Source organism: Lagopus leucura, unplaced genomic scaffold (assembly GCF_019238085.1).
Source record: "Lagopus leucura isolate 7727_CA_CO unplaced genomic scaffold, USGS_WTPT01 Super-Scaffold_100009, whole genome shotgun sequence".
NCBI lineage: Eukaryota > Metazoa > Chordata > Aves > Galliformes > Phasianidae > Lagopus > Lagopus leucura.
This window is the reverse complement of record NW_024962266.1, coordinates 19,401,144-19,422,803: the sequence shown is the minus strand read 5'-3', so window position 1 is coordinate 19,422,803 and position 21,660 is coordinate 19,401,144. Positions and strand designations below refer to the sequence as shown.

At 46.8% G+C, this 21,660-nt stretch overlaps 1 protein-coding gene across 3 annotated transcripts in view; it reads right to left on the bottom strand.

Annotated features, from left to right (window-relative positions):
- Positions 1-18,212, bottom strand: part of ST3GAL3 (ST3 beta-galactoside alpha-2,3-sialyltransferase 3) — a 147,896-nt gene extending 129,684 nt beyond the window's left edge. For all 3 annotated transcript variants that reach the window (XM_042873568.1, XM_042873569.1, XM_042873570.1), the window contains exons 1-2: positions 18,177-18,212; positions 17,882-18,026 (exon numbers count right to left, since the gene is read on the bottom strand). In XM_042873568.1, coding sequence (XP_042729502.1) covers positions 17,882-17,996 — 115 coding nt within the window. In that variant the 5' untranslated portion in view covers positions 17,997-18,026; positions 18,177-18,212. The remainder of the gene's footprint in view (positions 1-17,881; positions 18,027-18,176) is intronic.
- Between the last annotated feature and the right edge of the window lie 3,448 nt (positions 18,213-21,660).

Here is a 21,660-nt window from a genome sequence, read left to right as displayed (position 1 = left end):
TGCTGATCTCTGAGAGAAAACAAACCATGTGCTCCCACATGGCTTCAGCTGGGGGTTTGTAAAGTCTGGGGCTGAGGTGTGGGGGATGCGGCTTTCTTTGGTTTTGTGACATTTTTAAGCTTCAGCAAAAAAGCATCTTTCCCAGTCTGGATAACCTCGACATTCTTTCTCAACCATACTAAAACAAACAAGCCTGTTAATTCTCCCAAGCCAAATCAAGCAATGGCAACCTAGCCATCATTGATGCTATTCAGCGTGACACAAAACCCCAGCATTTTGAGGCCAAGGTCTCCACATGGAGAAATGTGAGCCAAAAACAGGATTAAAAGCCAACTTCAAAATTGCACATCTGGAAGAGAACTGCAAGCACCTTAAGATCCTCCCTGCATCCAAGCAGCCAGTTATCACCAGCTCCAGGCCCACCGACATGCGAGAGAAGGAAATGAGATTTATCAGTTGCAGCAGGCCACTTTCCCACAGCTGGCTTTAATTAAGCTAATTTGGTGGCTGTAACTTACAGCCAGCAGAGCCTTCTCAAATCACTTGGCAAGTATTTCTGCCAGCATTTCACCAGCTGTGCTGACCATGAACACCAAATGCAGTACCATTCTGCAGTGCCTGAGGTCCAACACTGAAGTGCACTGCATGCATTCCCCTGAGCTACCAGCCAGTACCACCACTGCCTTCAGGTAACTGTGTGAGAAGACAGCATGTGAGGAAAGGTACCAGACTAACTCCACTGAGTAGAAAAATTGCTTCTGAGAAGGCAGCTGGATCCCTAGCCAAACTCCTGTTATGAACTGGGCACACTTATGCTATATATAAAACTTATTACTGTGGATATTGAAAACATTTTGGAGCAGCAGGAACACAATAGCCTATATAATTCCTAGGCTAATTGTGCAGCAAATCCTCTAAGCCAATTTTTCTTCTCTGGATACACATAGGATAGCTTTACCATGAAGGAGTGCTCTGGGCTACACTGTGACTTCAGCACAACCCGCTGCATTGCTACACTGTGCAAATTTAAGCCCAATCGCCAGGCTTAAATCCCCATCCATAAGTGGATGACAATGGGTCTGGCAAGAGTCTCAGTTAAATGACATCTAACTACATGGAGTTTTTCCTAGGGAAATTTTGCATGCAGCAATGAGAATCAAAGAGACCACCAGCACAAGTACATAACCCCAACACGCATTAGAAACATATGCACCAGTAAGCATCAGTTAGGAGAGAAGATTTCAGCCTGCTCAGGGACCTGCTTTCAAGAGTCCCATTCACAGGTATGTTAGCCACAAAAGGAAGAGTAAGGACAGCATGGAACTGCTGATGAATCACACAGCAGACCTGCTGGCAAAATAAAGAAACAAATAAATGAAAAAGGGCCTGGAGAAACAGGCAGACAGAAGTCTCACGAAATTCAAAGGGAAATGCAAAGTCCTGCTCCCAGGGAGGAATAACCCTATGCACCAGCACACACTGGGTGCCAACCCACTGGGAATCAGCTTCACAGATAAGGACCTGGGGGTCCTGGCAGACAACTCGTGGAACACGAGCCATCACCACATCCCTATGGCAGAGCCTGGGCTGTGCAGGGCAGAGCCCCACAGCTGTTGAAGGGGATCTCTCTGAGCCCCAACTGGGCACTGGGACCAGCACTGGACTTCCAACTGCCAGCAGCACACTGCAATTAACTAAGGTGATTAAAGGATTGGAGCATCTGCCATGGGAGGGGAGGCTGAGAGCTGGGGTTGTTAGCCTTGAGCAGAGGGGAATCTCAGGAGAATCTTAGTCATGTGCATCTTTACTACTGGAGAAGAACAGTGCATAATCAACCAGCGATGACGCAGAAGGCCCAGCCCCAAGCTGACAGCCTCGAACACATCCCCTGTGCCTCTTCCTTTGAGCCATCCCAAGGCTGAAAGGTCCAGCTGCCAGAAGGCTGTTCCCTTTGGTCTCCCACTGCCTTGCAGCTGGCTGACACTGCCTGCCACGCCGTCAGTTGGACAGAGAATGCTGGCTCAAGGCAAGCCATAAAAACAAGGGCTAGGGCTGAAGCTCAAAGAGTATAAGTGACATTTCAAAACCTGTTTATAACCAGTGCTAGCAGCATTTCCCATAGCCAAAGCCCAGAAGCATACCAACACCTTTCTACCCACTCCCTCTCCATCTTAGCCCAACCCCTGCCAGACATTTATCTCCTGTTTTCCTCTCCCAAGCAGAGGCCAAGTCTCCCCAAAAGCTATCCCACCATCCCAGAAACACACAAAATGTATGTGAAGACAAATTAAGAGAGCAGTTTTCCAGAGTTCAGGATTAAACTTCAAGCTTGTCTACGTACAGACTTTCACCAATGAATTTACACTGCAGTTGAAGAACTTTGAGAAACAAACTCATTTAAGGTCCCTCTGCTGACAAATCCGGGATCCATCTGTACCTACAAGGGTACCTACAAGTACCTACACTTGTCACTTCTGACAAGTGGAAAACGTGATGCGTAAAGAAGCATTTCTCACCAGCAAGACAACAGATAAACCCATACTAAGATGCCCAACAACGTAAGTCAGTTATGGTACAGTCGGCATATGGCTGTGACCAAACTGCAGATGTTTCATTCCCATCAGCATTACCAATTCCAATCCAAAATTAACACCAGCCTCAAGGTGTACTTATATAGTACTTTGGCAACAAAGCAAAATAAAGGCCATTCTCACTCTGTGCATTCCAGCACATCACTGCAGCTCCCCACCACATCTGTGCCAAGACAACTGCTCACTGGGTGGAGGCTATAAATCAGATCACTGAAAAAGTATGAGACAAAAAAATACCAAGAATCTCCCAGAAAAAAAAAGCAACCACGTCGTTACTTACAGCAGGTTTGCCACCAAAGTCAACATCCCGTGTAACTGTACCCTCAGAAACTCAGTTTTGGAAAGCTCAGGTCCTTTCCACAGAACTCAAATGGTCCCTGGCAAAGCAGTAACATTCCTTAAAAGCGGGTCTTAAATAACTGCACACCTGTCGACACTCAAATAAAACACAACTCTATGGTGAACAAGGGCCAGACACTGCCTAAGAATGTGGCAAATAAAACAGAAGAGGAAAGATTGCAGTAAGGCTGTTCAACAAAAGAGATGGAATAACTGCAGCTCTGTCCCCCGAACCGTCATTATTTCTCATGCCCAGAAGGACAACTCTCTGCGAAGCTGCCCACGGTAACGAATGCCTCAACCTAGGACAAATCAGGAGCGTGGCACTGAAGGAAAAGCAAGCTGTGTCAGAAAACACATCTTCTGAACACTTTTTGTGGCAGCAAAAAATGAGAAAACATTCATGCTGACTTAAGAAAATTAAGGGATTGTCCACAAAATCACTTGGAAAATTCATAAATGACTGAGATGAAGACAGAGAGGTGAACCAAAGAGGATGGTGCAGTAGCACATCAACTGTTCCAATGACCAATATATTGGGAGCAAAAAAAAAAAAAAAAAAAAAAAATCCAAGCTCCATGCTCATATATCAACATTTGGAAGATAATAAATAATAGTTCTATCTTACAACAACAGTACCCTCTACTGTTACAAAGTCGAATAGCAGAAGACGAAGTCCAGCTCCGACCGTCACAGACACCCAACACAGCCACCAAGAACACCTACATAGCTGTAACAGCTATCTAGCTTCCTGTGGAGAACTTTCAAGTCTTGGCTTCTTTACACTAAGATTTGGGGTAGGTTATGAAGCCCATTTAATTCTTTTCCCCAGACCTTTTACTGTGGTTGGCAAAGTGACAGTTTCAGCCTTTAAAAAAAAAAAAAAAAAAAAAGAGAGAAAATTGAACACCAGCTTCTTTAGAAGCCCAGAGCCAGTCAGCACTACAGCAATATCTTCTGGATCACTCACAGAATATCACTGTAAATGGAGCCTCAAGGCAAGCCATGAACTTCAGGAGACACGGCCCTTGTGGTGCCCAGCTGGAAAGCAAGGGAAGATGTGACAATCACAGGCTTTAGGAGAGCTATAGGGCTAAAAAGGCTCCCGAGCTTGATTTGAAGCACAGGCATCCATCGTGGAATGTTTGAATGAACAAGCAGTGAGAAGGGAAAAACACAAAAGTGGTGAACGCTTCAACCAGATGGTGAGGTTACAGTCAATATCTCAACATGGAACTGTGGATATAAACATTCGTGTGCGATCCAGAACGACACACCACTCGCCTTCAGAAAAAACAAAATCCTCAGTATCAAAATGAGAAGAAACCCTCTCACTACTGAGGAACAGCTGATCCATGCAGAACAATCCTTTATCTGCAGCTGGCTTTTAGAATTCAACTTATGATCAACTCAAAGCTTTTTAGTTTAAAATTTTCCCTTGAACTTACTAGGTTTGAACTTTAATTAGCCACAGAGCTCTCAAAGTGAACAACATTAAAACAGAATCCATTGCTTTGTTAGTGATCAACCAATATCAGGAAGAAACAAGGCTTTCTTGAAGCAGCTATCACCCTCCACACACTATGAGACCCTTAAAGCTGGACCCTAAAGCTCCTCACAACCTTGAGGAGCTGGTCTGGAGACTCCCCTGCTTCTCTTTGAATTACAGAGCATGCAGCAATAGCACTACCAGAGTATGGTTCAAGATTCCTGCAACAAAACCCTACCAGAGCAAGGGCAGACCGAGGCACCTGGGAAGGACTCTGTGCCATTACTGAGAGGTAATTTATCAGAGCTCTTAATCTTACCTTAGACAGCTAAAATTACATATCAAGAACCTACCCTATGAATTAATCCTGTCTGAAAAGCTTGTATTTGTCTTCTGTTTGGAATGCGATAACTACCAACCATAACCCTGGGGCTAGCATGTTTGCTTTCCCTCCCAAACACATCAAAACAGTTTCGTGTCCTTCCATCGGAGCAGAACCACGTTTGAATACAACCCAGGGCAACAGCAACAGGGCAACCACACAAACATTTGAATCTTGGCAAATAGGCATAGTGTGGGCTATAGTGGTGTTTATGAGTTAACAGAGAATGACAAATTTACCTGAATCAGCACCACAAGACTGAAACCCCAACGCATTTGCACCGAAAAGCGTGAACGAGATTAAAACTGCGAGCCACATTTTGCTCCGCTCAAACATACAAAGCTTCCAAAAACAACATTCTAACACAGTGCCACACTCCAAGAAACATATTCACAAACTGCAGTGTCTGAAGAAAAGCAATGAGACGGACAGAGTCTAGAAAATTTAAGAAAACAAGACCAAAGAGAAGACTACCAGCCTAGAACATGTAAAGACACGCTGAGAAGAGGAAAAGGATGTTCAGAAAAGCTTTTCATTGACTTGATTGCAGTCAAAATGATTTAGGGCAGACGTCAGGAAAAATCAGTCTACAGGGAAGAATAATTAAGCACTGGGATAGATTGTCCAAGTTTCAATCACATTTTATAGAGTACTTCTGACATACGCTGGCATGAAATTATGTTAAAAATATTATTTCTAGAGGCCTGGAGAAAGACTTTCTGCAGCTCTTCCCAAGGCTATTTTCTACAATTTCCTATAAAGGAAAATATTTTGAGTGGCCATTGTCGAAACACACAGCTTCTAACATCAGTAGCAATGTTTAAGATAATCAGGAAAATAAATATTGGCGGAAGTGAAAAACATCAATCTACAGAAAAACAAAACAGGACAATCAGCTTACAAGTTAAATATTTACTCAAGTATCTGAGATGGTAACTGAATTGTTATACAACAGGAAAGAAAACCACCTTGCAATTCTAGCTCTCGCTCCTGGCTGTTCCTACTGCCAGTGAGGCAAAGTAGCTGGGCTACAATCTGGAGAGCCAGGAAAAGGAAAACACAACAGAAATACTGAAATAACTGAAGGGTTATCAGTTAAACCGATTGGCTCCTCAAGACCTCTATTTTCAATGTAACATCAGAGCAGCAATAAATGCTGTGTAGCAGAAGCCACATCTTCTATTCAGCCCAAGTCCCACGATGGTTACAATCACAGCAACTGAACTTCTCCATGGTACAACTGCCCTGCATTCATCCAGAAATCTTCAGCATTTTCAAAACTGTTGTGGGTCCCTTCCAACTCAGGATATTGCACGGTTGTATGACTGCCCTTTAAGTAAATCCAAAATCATTGCCTGGAAATTGGTTGGAAAGCATCATGGGAGAAGAGAGAGATTAAAAGCAATGGTTTTGGATTTGCTCCTGTCTTCTAAATGAAACTTCTGATATACACAAAGCTGCATATGATCATAACCCTGTCCAAGAATGTAACATCCAACATGCAACTGCATGGGATTTATACGCCATAGCATATAGCCACGTTCCCCCTAACATTTTATGGGAGCAGGCACACATTCCAGAGTCGAGGCTTCACACTGCACAGGATGTAGGAAGGGAACCACACAGCAATTAATGCAAAATGAAACCTTCTGGAAACATTCATCCTGATAGCTCCCATTGGGTATGGATAAAGGAAATACAAGGATTTTTTTTTTTTATTTTAATTAAAATGTTTTATAAAGCATATGCTGAGGAACTGATAGAAGTTCTTTTAAGAGAAACCAGCTTAGAAGAGGAATATATTGCATTCTCAACTCTTAAAGAAGATTTTGGCATTCGTGTGGCTCATCAGCTTGCACGCTTTAGAAATCCCACCTTTGAAGGCCAACAAGCAGCTGCTGTGGAAAAGAGACAACCACTCCTATCAGTGAGGTCACTGCAAACTAAGACAGTCATGAGCAGTTGGCTAAAAGGACTCAGAAAGTAGATGAATAAAGGCAAGAAACTATCCCAAAAATATTTGGAGAAGAACAGCTGTGCTAAATGGGGAACCCTGGAACTGGAACTGTGGAACTGGAAGGATGTAGAAAGAAGATCAGAAAGATGGATTTCGTTCTACTGGAGTCTATTGAAGAACCTGTTGGATTCTATTGAAGAATCAACAGAAATGTTGAAAAGGATTGGAAAAAAACAAACACAAGTCTAGAAGAGAAGCCTTGAAGGCACCCGTTTTCTTGGATGCAATACACTGCCATCACCCATCTTTCTCCCTGGAGCAGGCTGCAAACCCAAACTTGCAGTCACATCAGTGAAGAGCAAACTTGCTTTCAGCACACCAAACATCCCCACGCTGTCTGTCACAATGCAGACGTGCCTGCCATGAACAGCTGGCAGCAGTGAAAGGAGCGCAATGCAGCAGTGTAAGCATCTGACCCAGCTATTTCCAGCAGCACTATCTTCTGCAGAGGGAAGCAGTTATCACATGCAAGGCTTTCCTTGCAGCCATCATATTCACACCAGTCCTTGACGGCTGATCACACAACAGTCTGCAATACCCGCCCTTCTTCCAAATAGTTCTTTGTTAGTCCAAGCTTGCTAAATAGCTGCTTGCCAAGGAACTGGAGACTAAATTACCAGTGTCGCACTGCCACTGCCTTTCCTCCCCAACTTTCTCATCTGTTGAGCTCTGGAAGTTGAAGATAAAGCCCCGATTATCTTAGAATACTGTATTCTCACACGGCCTTTGGAACTTTGCTTTCTATATAATTACGTTTGCAGGGATAAAAGCAGACACGTGGAAAACACTCCCAATGCCCACCTCATCCTCTGAGCCCTTTGGGGGAAGAAGGAGACAGTGGCCAAAAGTTACAGTTTAGAAACACAGAGTCCTTTGAGCAGGAAGGGACTTTTAAAGGTCACTTAGACCAACTCATGAGGGTCAGACCGGACATTAAGGAAAAGTGTTTCACTGGGAAGGAATTGCACATGGAACAGATTGCCCAGAGAGGAGGCTTGCTGTCTGAAGTATGGTTTTTGGATCATCCCTCTGTTCTCACTCCCTTAACAGAGACCACTTTTGGACTGAGCCTTTTCAGAAGCAAAGGGCCTTTGTGCTTTGTGACAACAACACCATTTCCCATCCTGTAGTTGTGAAGACCTGTAATCTCCAGAGAGGCCTACAAACAAACAAGGGGGTTTTGATGATTGTGCAGCACCCCGCTGGATGCTGTGTGCAACAAAGGAAGGCTTTGCTTAGCCTTAGGAGAAGACAAAGCTTTGGGAAGACAAGAGAGCTGCCCTGCAGCACCTGCAAGAAGGTCATCAAGAAAACAGAGCCTGCTTCCCAAAGCATTGCATGGTGGGGCAGAGAGGCAATGAACGTAAATCCTGACCAGACGTATGGAAAAACCAGCTCACAGTCAAGACAGCAAGGCACTGGATAAGGCAGTACAGAGAGGCTATGAGGTCTCTTCCAGATTTTCAAAACCTGAATGGATAAGAGCTGACTAATCTGGTCTCCAAATGAAGTTACTCTGAGAACAAATAATGCTAGAGAAGATTTTTTGTTTGTTTGCTTTGTTTTTAATGTAGCATTTACTGAAGTTTACCCAGGGGATGGCCAGCTGCCACTTGGTAACTGCAGAAAAAAAGAACAATGCTGTAATTTTCTTTGTTTGAAGTCGTATTTTCTCCACTTGCAACAGCTTCTGACAGCACAGGGTGTCCCAGAGGGTCGAGCAGAAGACAGCTGCTGCCCTCAAGTGGTCCCTGCCACAACCGCACATCGCAGAGCCCACGGCCCCCAGCCCGACTGCACACCTTCTAAGTGGTGCTGACACGGAGTGAGAATTTCCTAAAGATTGAGACATTTCCTAAAGAGCTGGAGTGGGAGGGGATAGGCAGCTCCTGCATCTTCTCACCAGATCAGTTTCCTGTTCCCATCCACGGCATGAATGAATTTTCCAGCATACTTCAATACGAGTCAGAGGAAGACCTGCTTAAACACGGGCTCGGCAGAAGGCATTCCAGTCCCACACAACCCGAATTCAATCTGTATTACCTCTGCTATCACATTATTTAGTCTTTGGAAGATTAAAGCACCTACCAACAACAAAAATCAGATCAGAAATCGAAGCAGTAATCAGACTCCCCAGACAAAGATCACAGTATTGTATGCTCCTGAAGCTGAGACACGATGTGCCTTTTTAAACATCCTCACTTATTGGAACAGACACGTGTAAAACACCAACCAAGGATCTGCTCACAAGGGCAGAAACCATGGGGATACCAGAGCTGAGCGCTGCAGGCACATCAACCCGAGCTCCTGGGGAGGGATTGGGCGGAAAACGCCAATCCTCCTTTGTGCTATTTTCGACTCAATTAGTGAAGCATTTGAGTCACTGCCCCAAGAAACTCCACCTATTCTCAGGCCAGGAGGTCTCTCCTCACAGGTACAATGCACTGTAATTGTAAAACTAGCTCTGTTAGTTTGTTGCAGCAAGGAGAAGCAATGTTACATTGTGCTGTAGCTCTTCTAAGCACCAATAGAGCCTGTTTCTCAAGGTGCAAACCCCTGTTTTGAAGGCTTGGAAGTATCCATGCCACATCTGAATCACCCCTGAATATGAAATAAATACAGAGAATCCCTTCAGAATTAGCAGTTCTTTAACAGCAATTCAATTTGCAATCTTTACACTTCATTAACTCATGCTTCTGCTTCTAATAAAGCACCGGACCTGAACACAACGGCTCTGAAATGCATAGAAATTAATGTTGCAATTAAGCACATTTTAAAATAATAAAAGCTTTTCCAATGCTCAGATAAGGCACTTCTAAGCAGAGACTGCAGCAACGGTGCTAACCAAAAGCAGCGTTACTAATTTCCCAGCAGTACAATGGGGAAGCACAGATGCTCTATTTAGAACGTGACAGAAATGTGTGGGACAAGCCTCAGAAGGCAGAAAAGTCTTAGCAACTAAATTCACAGTAATTAGATTTCTAATTATACCTACAGCACCAGTGACTGCTATGCTTGAAGCCGCCCGAACAGCTCCATTATTTCCCAAGTCTCATGTTTGAGTATGGAGAGCAAAAATTACACTTTCCCATTTAAAAAGAAGGCAGATTAATGCAGCTAGAAAGCAGCAAGTGTGGTGCCTTTGATGTGGTGCACCTGAAGGCTGAATAACCCCACAGCAGCACTCACAGCTGCTCAGGGACTCGCACATCTTACCAGCAAGTAAAACCAGCTGCATCATCCCCTAATTACAGGGCTCACACCCAGCCACCAACACTGCCCCTGCAAACCATCCCCTCACCAGCTGTGTCACTGACACTGCACTTGGAAACGCTGCTGTGCTTTTACAAATATCAGCAGAAATCTCAGCCCCGAGCCAGAGACTTCAGCATATTACTGTTCTGCACCTAGCAGAAGCAGGATGTGCATTACAGGGAAACAAGCCTCCTTTGGCTAAATGGATGCTGGATCAGGAGCCTGGAGACCTTTATTCTATTCATAGCTGTGCCCTTGAGCTGCTGTGTGACATGGAATAATTTCACCCCCTGTGCCTCTGCTTCCTCAGCCTTCTTGAGTCAAGTCTATTTAGGCTACTGCCCTTCATCCTAAGCAATGTGCCTCAGTGCATCTTTTTGATTTGGATCTCCAGACACAATCAGAATTGAACAGCAATACTTTTGTAGTATTACTGCTGTGAAGAATTTGATTCACTTCTGACCAAGATTTAAAAAAAAAAAAAAAAAAATGCAACTGCACTAATACAACATTAATGTGTCAATCACATCCTGCTTAGCCTTAGTATGTAGGAAGCCATCAGCTACTTACCTGCCTGAGAAATTCAACATGAACTGATTTCCAAGCCATTGTGTTTTCACTCCTAATAAAGCATTCCATAGCTACATCGTGTTAACTCTGTTGGTTCCAGGACTTAAGGGGATACTGACTCAGCTCAGATGGACCTTAGGTTCAATCAGCATTCCTAATACTGGAAAGCAACAGGAAGATAGCTAAAAGAACAAAAGGACACACTGTAACAGGAGTAAATTAAAGTAGGAGTGACCCCAGCATCATTTGGAAAAAAAAAAGTTAAAAGCATTTATGCTGCTTGCCTTTAAGCTCCCAAAAATGCAAACATTCTGGTTTGTCATTTTTGGAACAGAAAAAGAATAGCTAAATTCATACTCTCAGATGCAGGTGCCTAGACTGTCCAGGGTATGGTCATTCACAATACTAAGAACCAAACATGGCCTGGCTGGGCTGCCCTTGCTAGCCGTGCCCAGGTCTGCCCGGTTCATTGCCTCAGCCTGAGGCTGTGATGACACAAGCAGTTCACGTGAGAAGAATGACCTGTATAGGAACAAAAGCACCTTGGTGGAAGGCAACAATGGAGGAAAAACTGCTTTTCCAAAACTTGCCTAACTGCTGCAGATACAGTCAGGATCAGTACTGAGACCATGATGGATGGAAGACCACAGCAGGAACAGCTTGTCCCGCTCCAGACAATCCACTATGAACCCTTTTGTGCAGGAAGCTATTGCACCAGTAACATCAGCAGATGGGACATGAAGCAGAATTCAGATGAGCACGAAGGAAGCTCAGTGCCAGCCCACCCCTATTATAGGGCACAGAGATCTAGTCTACACAACGAGCACTGTGGTGGAGCTCCCAGTGAGACCAGTAATACCTTAGGGTTCACAGCCGCGGCAGCAATCTGCACGTCACTGGGATAAGCAGAGAGGAGATGCAGGAAAGGCAGGAGCAGCTCAGCAGCGCGGCTGACGTGGCCTTCACAGGGAGGCACTGTTCCAGCTGAACCCGGCACCAAGGGGCTGGCAGGCAGCTGGGATGAATGAGTCCTTTCACCTCTGAAAGCACCCAGCTGCAGAGCATTTGCTGAGAGGTGAAGAGCTTTCACTGCACTGTGCCTCACAGAATATGGGCACTTGCTGACTTTGACCTCTAGAGAATTGTCAGGGTGCAACTTCAGCTCCTGGCTGACACCGAGTGCAGCCCCTTACAATCCTGAGTACGAGCACAGGGATGCCACTGCTCAGCCTGTGGGGGCTTGTGGTGCTGTGCTGCCCTTCCCACACCTGCCCCTGCACTCCTGAAGTCTCAGGAGTTGCCCCAGCAGTTCTGTCAAGCAATGTTACAGATAAGCTGCAAGGAGCCCAGGACAGCGTGGCTGGGCACTGTTGGGTGTTTCACCAGGGGGCACTGGGAGCATCCACCTGCAGTCACAGAGATACCACCACAGCTGTGCTTCCTGAGCTCTGGGAATTCAAGCTCAGCTGTGCTCCCTGTTCTGGCAACTTAACAGGGAGGACAGAGTAACCTGAACACCGACAGCAATTTCCAGGTATTAAATCTATTTTCCAGTGTTCTGCCCAGATAAGAGAACCAGCCAGCAGAACAACGCTCAGAGGTTTCCAATTTCAGGCTGAACTCGTTTCAGTCCAATAGGAGATTTCTTAGAAAAGTTAAGGTATTCTACTGGCAACTTGTCTCAACATCTATTTTTACACTTTTGTTTCTAACATTCACTGCTGCCACGATAATATTACTTCCTGTTTTGAACTCTTATTCCAGAACGTTATCATTGTGATACATCAATCCCTAAAGCATCTGAACAGCAGCAAAGAAGTTCCTTAAATCTGTAGCTGGACCTAATTATGAGAGCTTTCCAACCACTCGTTACCAGTTCTGGTGAAGCACAGCACTAGCACAGACTACAGAAGAGCTGAGCAAATGAAACAGGCCTTAAAGCAGTTGTTGCAGAAAGCTCAAACAGTTGCAAAATACTGTCTAAAAGCTTTAAAAAAAAAAAAAAAATGCCACAAACCTAATGCCCACAAGGTTAACAGCCATCAGGTTTTTCAACCAACAGAGCAGCAACAAGACCTACTGCAAGGATGCAAACACACCCCTACAGCTAAGGCCACAGATAGAGAACAACTGAAATCAGATCACCATCAGTCTGTCACCCCTCACAATATGGACACCAGTGCTCTGTAATTCTATGCTAGAAAAGGACACGCTCTCTCTTGCACCTAACCATAAATCCAGCCATCTTAGTTCCAGCCACTCTCATCAGAGATTTATGCTCTCAACACCAAGCTGAGTTAGCCCTGAAATGCTATTTTTGTAGGAGCACTCTGCATTTCCCTCTTCTGGCAGAGGTGAGCAGTGCAGTAATCCCATAGCCAAAGGTCTGAGCACAAAGCTATTGCACACCCCAAAGGGCACGAGTTTGTCTCTGTGGCTGCTCACACAGCAGCTGAACGCCTTTTCACTTGCCCTTAAAGAACAGAAAGGAAAGAGGTCAGAGTATGCGGGACCAGTTCCCTTACACAGGACAGGCGGCAATGCCTGTAACTCAAGCTACAACAGTTGTACCCACACTGCATACCATCACATGTACAGTGAGATGAGAAAGAGCATGTGCATTCCAAACCCTCCTAAAAAGATCAATTTCTTTCACACATTTCAGCTCCTAGCACAAGAATTGACAAAAATACCATTTCATTTTAAAGGAGAAAAATCACATATACAGGTTTGATTGCTTTTTATTAATTTAACCTTACTTGCTGAGGCTGGTCTCCATGGAAATGCAAGCAGAAGAAAAACCTGCAACCAGAAGTGAGTCAGTTCTGTCTGTTTATGTCTCCTCAGTTCCCATAGAAACAGACATTAAAAAAAAAAAAAATAAAGATAAGGGTCCTGAAATACCTTCAGAAAACCTCTTCTCAGAGCTTTACGTCTTCAGCTGACTTTCCAAAATTAGAGTTGGAAACAACACCGAGCAACAGATGACAGAGAAGCGACTTGGTTTTGTTACACAGACACTGACAGAAAATACCTGGGGATGTTTCAAAAGCCACATCCAAACTGAAAGCTCCCAGTCTACAGTTACAAACTGTACCAACTTCAGTTTCGACTGCAGTGCCTAAAGTAGGGTGTGTATTCTTCAATTAATTCAAAGCTAATGTAGATACAAATACAACCGAGAAGAGAAAATCTGCATCGTGCTCCCTGCCCCAAGCATATTTCAGTATTTTGAGAGGCCAATAAATAAATAAAAATGCTGCCTCGGGGGAATGAGTCCAAGATTTCCATAGGCAGGATATTTTTTAAAGGAATCACTCCTGCCTTTGAACATTTTCATTTTTTAAGTTGCAAAATCAGCTTTACATATAGTGGGTTAAGTAACAAATACCAGTATTAAACATTGATGCAAGTCTACTCTGTCCTTCACAGTTATGGGTACAAATGCACTCCTCCAAGCAGATAAAGCAAATCCCAAGGCACTGACAGCAAGAATCCATCTCCCATCCTACTATCCAGGGGTGCTGGGGCACTTCCCATGCACGGCATTCTTCTCCATTGCACTGCTATCACCCTCCTTCCTCTCGGAGCCAAACACCCCTGAGTAGTGAGAAGGGCAGGAGAGAGGAAGGGAAGCAGCTGTGGTGCATGTCTCACACCTCCCAGTCCTGCTCCTATCACTCCTGTTATTGGGTAGGATTCCCCTGGCATCACACACAACCAACAGAGCTGCTGCAAGGTCCTTCTGAAATGCACAGGACAACCAACCCCAGTACCAAACTTCTTTCCCTGTGTCCACAACACATCATCAATCCCACGTGTTAGCACACTTCCATGTGACTCAACACCTTTAATCAGAGGGCAGTGGCTTTTGTCATTATTGCCTGCCTGGGAAGAACAAGCAAGGGAAGTGTTTCTCTTTCATCACTGCCACCAGAGCAAAGCAGCAGAAGTGAAAAGAAAAAGTAACAAACACAACAAAAGAAAGGCTTGGGGAAGAACAGCCCAGCGTGACCCTTCCTGCAAGGAGAAAGAGCAGCAGCAGTCACAGGAAGTTCATCTTCAATGGCAGATGCAGCTGAACTTAATTCAACCTTAATTAGCTCACATTAGCTGAATTCAATCTATTCCTGTTACAGGAAAGATAAGCCTTAGGGAATTAATTATTTTCTACTCCCCTTTGTACTTCAGCACAGCGTAATGTCACACCACAAGGAGAGCAATCTCTCAAAACCCAGCGAGGCAGCACTCAAAGAAGACAGATCTGAAGTTCAGTGGAGAAGGTACAAGAAACACCCACGGCCATCCTTCCATCCTTTCAGATGCAAAGCCCCCCTTCACGGAGGTGTCAGGCAGCAGCAACCAGCACACTTTAACTATTCCTTTACTCCAGCAGCTAAATATACAAACAAAGCCTTAGCGTGACTACTTCTCTTACAGTTACCATTCAAACCCATGCATTACAGCTCCATACAAGCGTTTCCTAAAGCATTACAGGGACAAACCAGACAAGCAGCAAAGCAGCAGATGGATCGCTTTTCCCTGTACTCTACGACAAATGCAATTCTCATTTGATAGTAGTTCATTAAAACCAGGCTCTGAAGAGATTCTGAGGCATCAGCTGTCAGGATCAGCTTAGTTTTGTGCTTCCACCAGCACAAAGAACGGGGCAGAGAGAAGGTGAATGTGATCGCTGCAGCTAGGGAGTCACTGTTACACCCAATAAGGACACTGGTCATGAGAAAAAAAGAATTTAATGACATAAAATCAATACTCTGAGATTATTCAACACCTGAAAATTAAAACCACTAACTTAGTTTTACTCATTAGGGCATCACTGTTGTATCAGTCATGAAGAAATGCACAAGGTCACAGCTTGAATTACTGGGAAATTAAAGCACAGCAGCTATCAAGCAGCACCTGTCCTGTGTGCTGATTAGGCAAGGTCCCCTTAGAAAAAAGGAAACATAACTGCAACTTTATACATCATATCACATCCCATCAGCTCAAGGAGGCCTCATCATGGCTAAAAGAGCGACCTCAATTCTGTCATTTGTTAACTCCCAAACGCTTATTTACAGGAGCTTAGTATTAACCCTTCACATCAAGGTTCCCAACACAGGATTTTAAGTCTGCCTGTGTTCCTCACGTGCATAATTACAGGATAAATAAAATGTTTTTGATACATACAAAACTCCACAGACCAAGGGAAGGCTGCTTTGAAAAGCAATCATACAGAAACATTCCCTTCTTACATTTGGCTGCTGCTAATGCAAAAATTTCAAGGAGCTTCAGCAAATATCTAAGACGCAATCCACAAAAGTTTCTTGAAGAAAAGGAACTGTGGTGCAGAACATATTAATTGTGACAACTACGAAGATCAGGTAAGCAAACTTCTCAGACCAACATCACTGCTTTGCACCTGTTGAAGATGCTTAATGCAAGTACTGGAACTTCCAGGATCAACTGAAGAACACATTTCAAACAGAAAAGTGGAGAAAAGCAGATGTACCCCTAACGGATCACCTGCAAACTGCCAGAGCACTCAGCACATGCTGCTCTAAGGAGATACAACCCCTCCTCACCTCTGGTAGAAGTGTTCTGTTTCTAGCAATCCACCTTTGCCTACAGATTTGCAACACTGTATGACAAGGCAAAATTACCACCAAAGCCCCAGGAAAGTGACTTGGCTTATAACAACAAGTCACACACACAGCTGCAGCCACACATCCAAACAGGCCGAACCTGAAGGAATTCAGACCCCACCACGGCAGCCTGGCACACAGCATGTAAGCACACAGCTCCTCCTCCACGTTTAACAAAGTTCATTCTGAGGCTGTGGCCTGAAGGGCTTTTCAGTGCATGTTTCTATTGTTTCTTTGCCTTGGGTTCTGTTTGGTTTTCATCTTTGACTGTTTGTTTTTGGGAAGTCTCAACACGATTTCTGACGCTATGAGAGAAGCAAAGGACAGAAGGCACTGTAAGTCAGCAGAACTGCTCTTTTAACTATTTTCTGTTCTTGTTTCCATTCGGGAAGGATTTTCTACGTATCACTGACAAAGTGCTGGTTTATAGAATAGCAGTGAAGCAATGAACCTCACTCTGCAGCACACACCTGAAAAAAAAAAAAAAAACCAACTTTCATCCAGAAAGACTTCTGTCTCCTCCTATAAATTGTCTTTTTATACCCATTCTAGCACAAGTCACTGCAGCAGTTCTCACATTAAAGTCACCGCATCAGTGCGGACAGAATCTCTGAGCCATCACCTGTCACCATACTAAACTTCCTGGAGCACACAATAAAACATAAGGGGTGTGCAGAGGTGGGAAAACAGGATCAAGTTTAACAGGCACTGCAGCAGGAACCTCCGGCAGCACACACACCAACACATCACATCAAAGATGGAATTTGACCGATGCTTTGTCAGATACTCAAACAACACTTCTGTGTGTTTCTCAGCCCTCATCCGGGAAGGAACGATGGGCAGGGAGGGGTATGAAACATCCTGAAAGAAGGCCAGCCTGGCTGTGTGCAGGGCAGGAGAAGAGCTGTTCCCTGCTTTTGCCATTCTCAGTCAATGGTCTCATGTGCAAACAAGAAAGCAACACAAGCAATAATAAAAGCAGTAACTGAGCAATCAAAGCTAATCCCAATGTATATCACATTGCAACCAAAGCCTCCCATGGCACTGCTGCACAGTACAATCCTCACACTGTACTCGGTGAGGTCAAGTGTTTCTTTGGACTTCAAAAGGATGAGAGACGTCGTTTTAGATGACAGATAGCTGGCAGAGAATAGCACGGCAGATAAATGGAAGATGAGGATTTCTGAAGGACAAAGTGAGATGGTGAGACAGCCAGCGTGTCAGGTCAGAGAAGGGAATCAAAATCCACCAGAGGGAAAAACCTTGGCTTTGACATTGGCTATGCAGAGCGGGTGGCAAAACTGCACAGAGTGGGGAACAAAAGCCTCAGCACTTAACTCTTTATTTTGGGAGTTATGAATCAGAAAGTAAAACGGGCTGTCCCAAGAACTGACAGCTGTAATACCAGACACACAGAGCACGAATCTGCTCTTGTACCTGCTACTAAAAGCAAAGCCGTAAGGAACATCAGGCGACGACAAACTCAATCCTTTAAGCAGACCGCGTTGCTCGGGCTTCGGCGCGTCCCTCCGACACCGGGACAGCGGCACCGGCTGGGCGGGGGGCAGCGCGGCGGCACGGCGCCTTACTTACTGGAGTCCTCCCAGCGGAGGAGGTGCAGCTTCCAGGCGGAGTAGTACAGAAAGCCCAGCACCAGGAAGAGGCAGAGGGCGAGCAGCAGGTTGCGCATGAACACCAGCAGTCCCATCTTCGCATCGGAGCCGCTCTGCTACGCGACCTGCGGAGGGAGGACAGGGTGAGGGAGGAACACGCTCGCAGACACGCTCTGTCGGTCCACCGCGCCCTGCGTCGGGTCTCCGAATCGGGCCCGCGCGAGGCCTCCTCCTCACCCCCCCGCCCACGCCGGACTCCCGCCGCCCCTCCTCACCCGGCCGCCGCCGCCGGCCCTGGGCGTTCGGCCGCCGGCCGCGACCCCCGGGCTCGGGGCTGCGAGAGCCGCCATGCCGGGCGCGGCGCAGCGGGACCGGCCGCCGCCACCGCGGAGCTGAGGGGCACCGCGGCCGCCAATGGAGCGCCGGGGCGGGCCCCCGCGCCGCCAACCCGCCCGCATAGCGGCCGCCGCTAGCCAATGGGGAGGCGCGGGGGGCCGCGCCCGCAGCCAATCGCGGGAGGCGCCCGCGAGCCGACGGTGGGCGGGCGGCGGGGGGTCGCCGCTGGAGGGGCGCTGCGGCAGGGCGGTGGCGCGCGTGCGCGGACCCCGCTCTCTCCCCCGCGAGAAGCGAATCTCCGCACGGCGCTCCGCCAATCGGCGCTCCGGGCGCCGCGCCGCATCTTCCTTCTCGGCCCGACCCGCCGCGTTAAAACGGTGCCGCGCTGCACCCCGCCCTGCTCCGCGGTCCCGTTTAGCAGCCGCGCACCGCGCTGCGGTTCTCCAATTCCAGAATATCCTCAGACCCCCGCGCGCCTGATCGCATCGCGCAGCCTCGCCGTGCCGGACGTGCAGCAAAGCGTGACTCGCGCTGCGCGGTCAGCGTCGCTTCCACACCATTGCAGCCTCCGCCCGCCCCGTGAGCACGGCGCTGCGCTGCCCGGCTCGCTGCCGCCCTCGGCCTTGCCGGAGGCCCCAGTAAGATATCACGATGACAAATGTGTTTTCAAGGCGGCAAATAAACCCAATGATTTCCCGTTTCCATCCTGCGTGATTCACTGCTAACATGGGAAACGTCAAGAGCCGCGTGAATTTAAGGCGTTGTGGATCGGACTGCTGGCAGGGTGGTGGCGTTGCAAGCCCAGGTGCCAGGCACACATCGTGGCAGTGCAGGCTTAGCCCTGCCTGAGCCCCTTCTCACGGGGTGAGGAGCGGAGCACATACACAGCCCACGGGGAGCCGGGTTGCTCACACAGCCTCTGAGGCACAGCTGAAACCTCACCTTTGTGTTCAGCACAAATGAAGCCATGCCAGGTTATTGCAGGTGCTGCATCATTGTAGCTGGGCTCACTGATCCACCTACGTTCCCCGCTAGGAATCCTGCTGGGATCTTCAGATGCTCACTGCACGATGCAGAAGCTGAACACATCCATGCTAACGCACAGGTATCGTTGGCACCAATGGGGATGGAGAGGGGCCAGATCTGCATCCGAGTACCCCATGCTGCAGCTCAGCCCCTTGCCTCACACACCAGCCCCTGGCTCCTTAGGATGCTCAGACCCCAGTTGTGCTCACCCAGCCAAGGCAGCTGCCTCCACCCCCGCAGGCTCAGGCAGCACGAGCACTTGCATCTTGCTTGCCCCTTTCCTCACCTTGACAGCCTTCCAGCTGGGTAGAGCAAGTTCTCCACTCTGTATCTACTCTGGACGTGTTCAGATCTCGCGTAAGCACTGTGAGTTGACTGCTTGCATGCTCAGCAAGCACAGCAGCTGACCTGGTGTCGGTAAGGAGCCAGATAAGCAGAGACCTGTTGTACGGAGGCAGATAGTGACAAGGCTGGGGCTTGCCACGGTGCCCAGGTTTGTCACTTGGAAACCCTACACCATACTATCAGGTGTCAGCATGTTGGAAGGAGCCCAGCACGACACCAGGCAGTTTCCCTGCCAGGAAAAAGCCAGGGAGGAGAGTGCTGTGTGTTTATGGAAACCGGGTATCCGGCTGCTGCCTAAGAGCTGCAAGATGAATTACAGCAACGATCAGTGGAGTGATCTGGTTTGAGTAGTAGGGCTTTAGTCTGAGCGTGTTCCCACTTAGCTTACACATTTCATTGCAGGCAGATGTCAAGCTGGACGTTGCTAGGCAATGGACAGCAGGGGAATAATTAAGCCCAATTCAATTCAATAATATTCCACACTGCTTTCTGGAATGCTCTGGAGCTTTTCCAACAAAACTGACCAAAGGAAAGGGCAAAAACTATGGCTCATCTTGATCCACAAAAACCCACTTTGATTGAGTCACTAAGCCCTGGCATGGAGCCTGTGTCCACCCATATGCCCCACAGCACCACCCCCACGAGTGAGGAGAGAAGACACAGACGTGGCCACTGCAGGAGGAAGATGACCTGTGGATGCCCTACACCCACCTTGCATCAACCCCACCAACTCCTCTGAGGCACTGCCATTGGGCAGGATGTCACTCAGTGTCCACACAATCCTTCCCCCCAAATTTCACGTCATCACATCAGACTAGATACCACTTAATACAATATATTGTTATTCATCAAATACCACAGCAAAAATCTATTTCCACTAATAGCCAGAGGGAGATTACCTCTGCTGATGCACAGACTGGGGGAACAAATTGTGGGCTGTAACTTACTCACGTTTTGTCTTTGGCACTCTGGCCAAACTTGTTTCACCTCACACAGTTTTTGTGCATTATTCTTAAGTGTGGTCTCTGCCCTTCGGTGAGCAGCACGCTCAGTCTGGGAACAGGACTTTGCATTTCTGCCCTTCTAGCATTCTAAGAATAGCAGCGTTGAGGCTCTCATTGAAAGACGTGTTAATTTTTGAACAAATACTCAGCAATGGGGAGGCCAGGGTATTCTGAAGAGCTGAAGCAATGTGCAGAGACACAATGTATTGTACCCTGGGAGGGAAGAAACACAGATGATAGAACACAGGCTCTGCGAGTGAAACTTTTCCTTGGGCAGAAGGAAAGGTCTGGCCCATAGGAACTGGAGCATCCATGCAGCACACTTGGGCTTTTCTACAGCAGTCAACAATGATGTAGGGTTTTAATTAAAAATATGTATTATAAAGAATTAATAAGGCTCAGTTTAGATTAACTACGTGCATTAACAACTATGCTTAGAGGTCTGTCTGCATGCCAAGATTTAATGGGGAGACATCAACAGCTGGGAACAGATGTAGACCCCCAGTGACTGTTGCTTGGTCGAGTGCCATTTAATAGTTTTTAAAATCAATTATAGAGATGACAAGGTGAAGGCTTGCATTTGTGGCTGACCCAAATGCTGATGGAATGCTAACAGCCATGGCACGCTCACTGCCCTGGCTGCAAAGGAAGGTGCTGGGGAATGGCAAGGATGGTCTGTGCTGCAGGATGGAGGATCTGCTGGAAAGCAGAGGAGGGAGGGAGAGAAAAATAGAAGGAAGAAAGCCAGAAAGAAAGTGAGCTCTCCCACACGTGGCTACAGCTTAGGTTTGCATTGCAGCACAGTGGTTAGGTGAGAGATGAGCCAACGATTTATGGATTCAGGTTTTCTTACCTTCAGAACAGGCACAAAAAGCTTAAAGAGCACCACAGGTGCTTGAAACAGGTACTTAAGGTCCGGAAATAAGGCAACTAAGCAGCATCTTCTACCCCTTCCCATGTCGCAGCCTGTTCCCACCACCCCTTATCTTCCTGACCTGGTACCACTGTTGTCCTCACCTCCCCTTGGCTTGCAGGGAGAACCTATGCA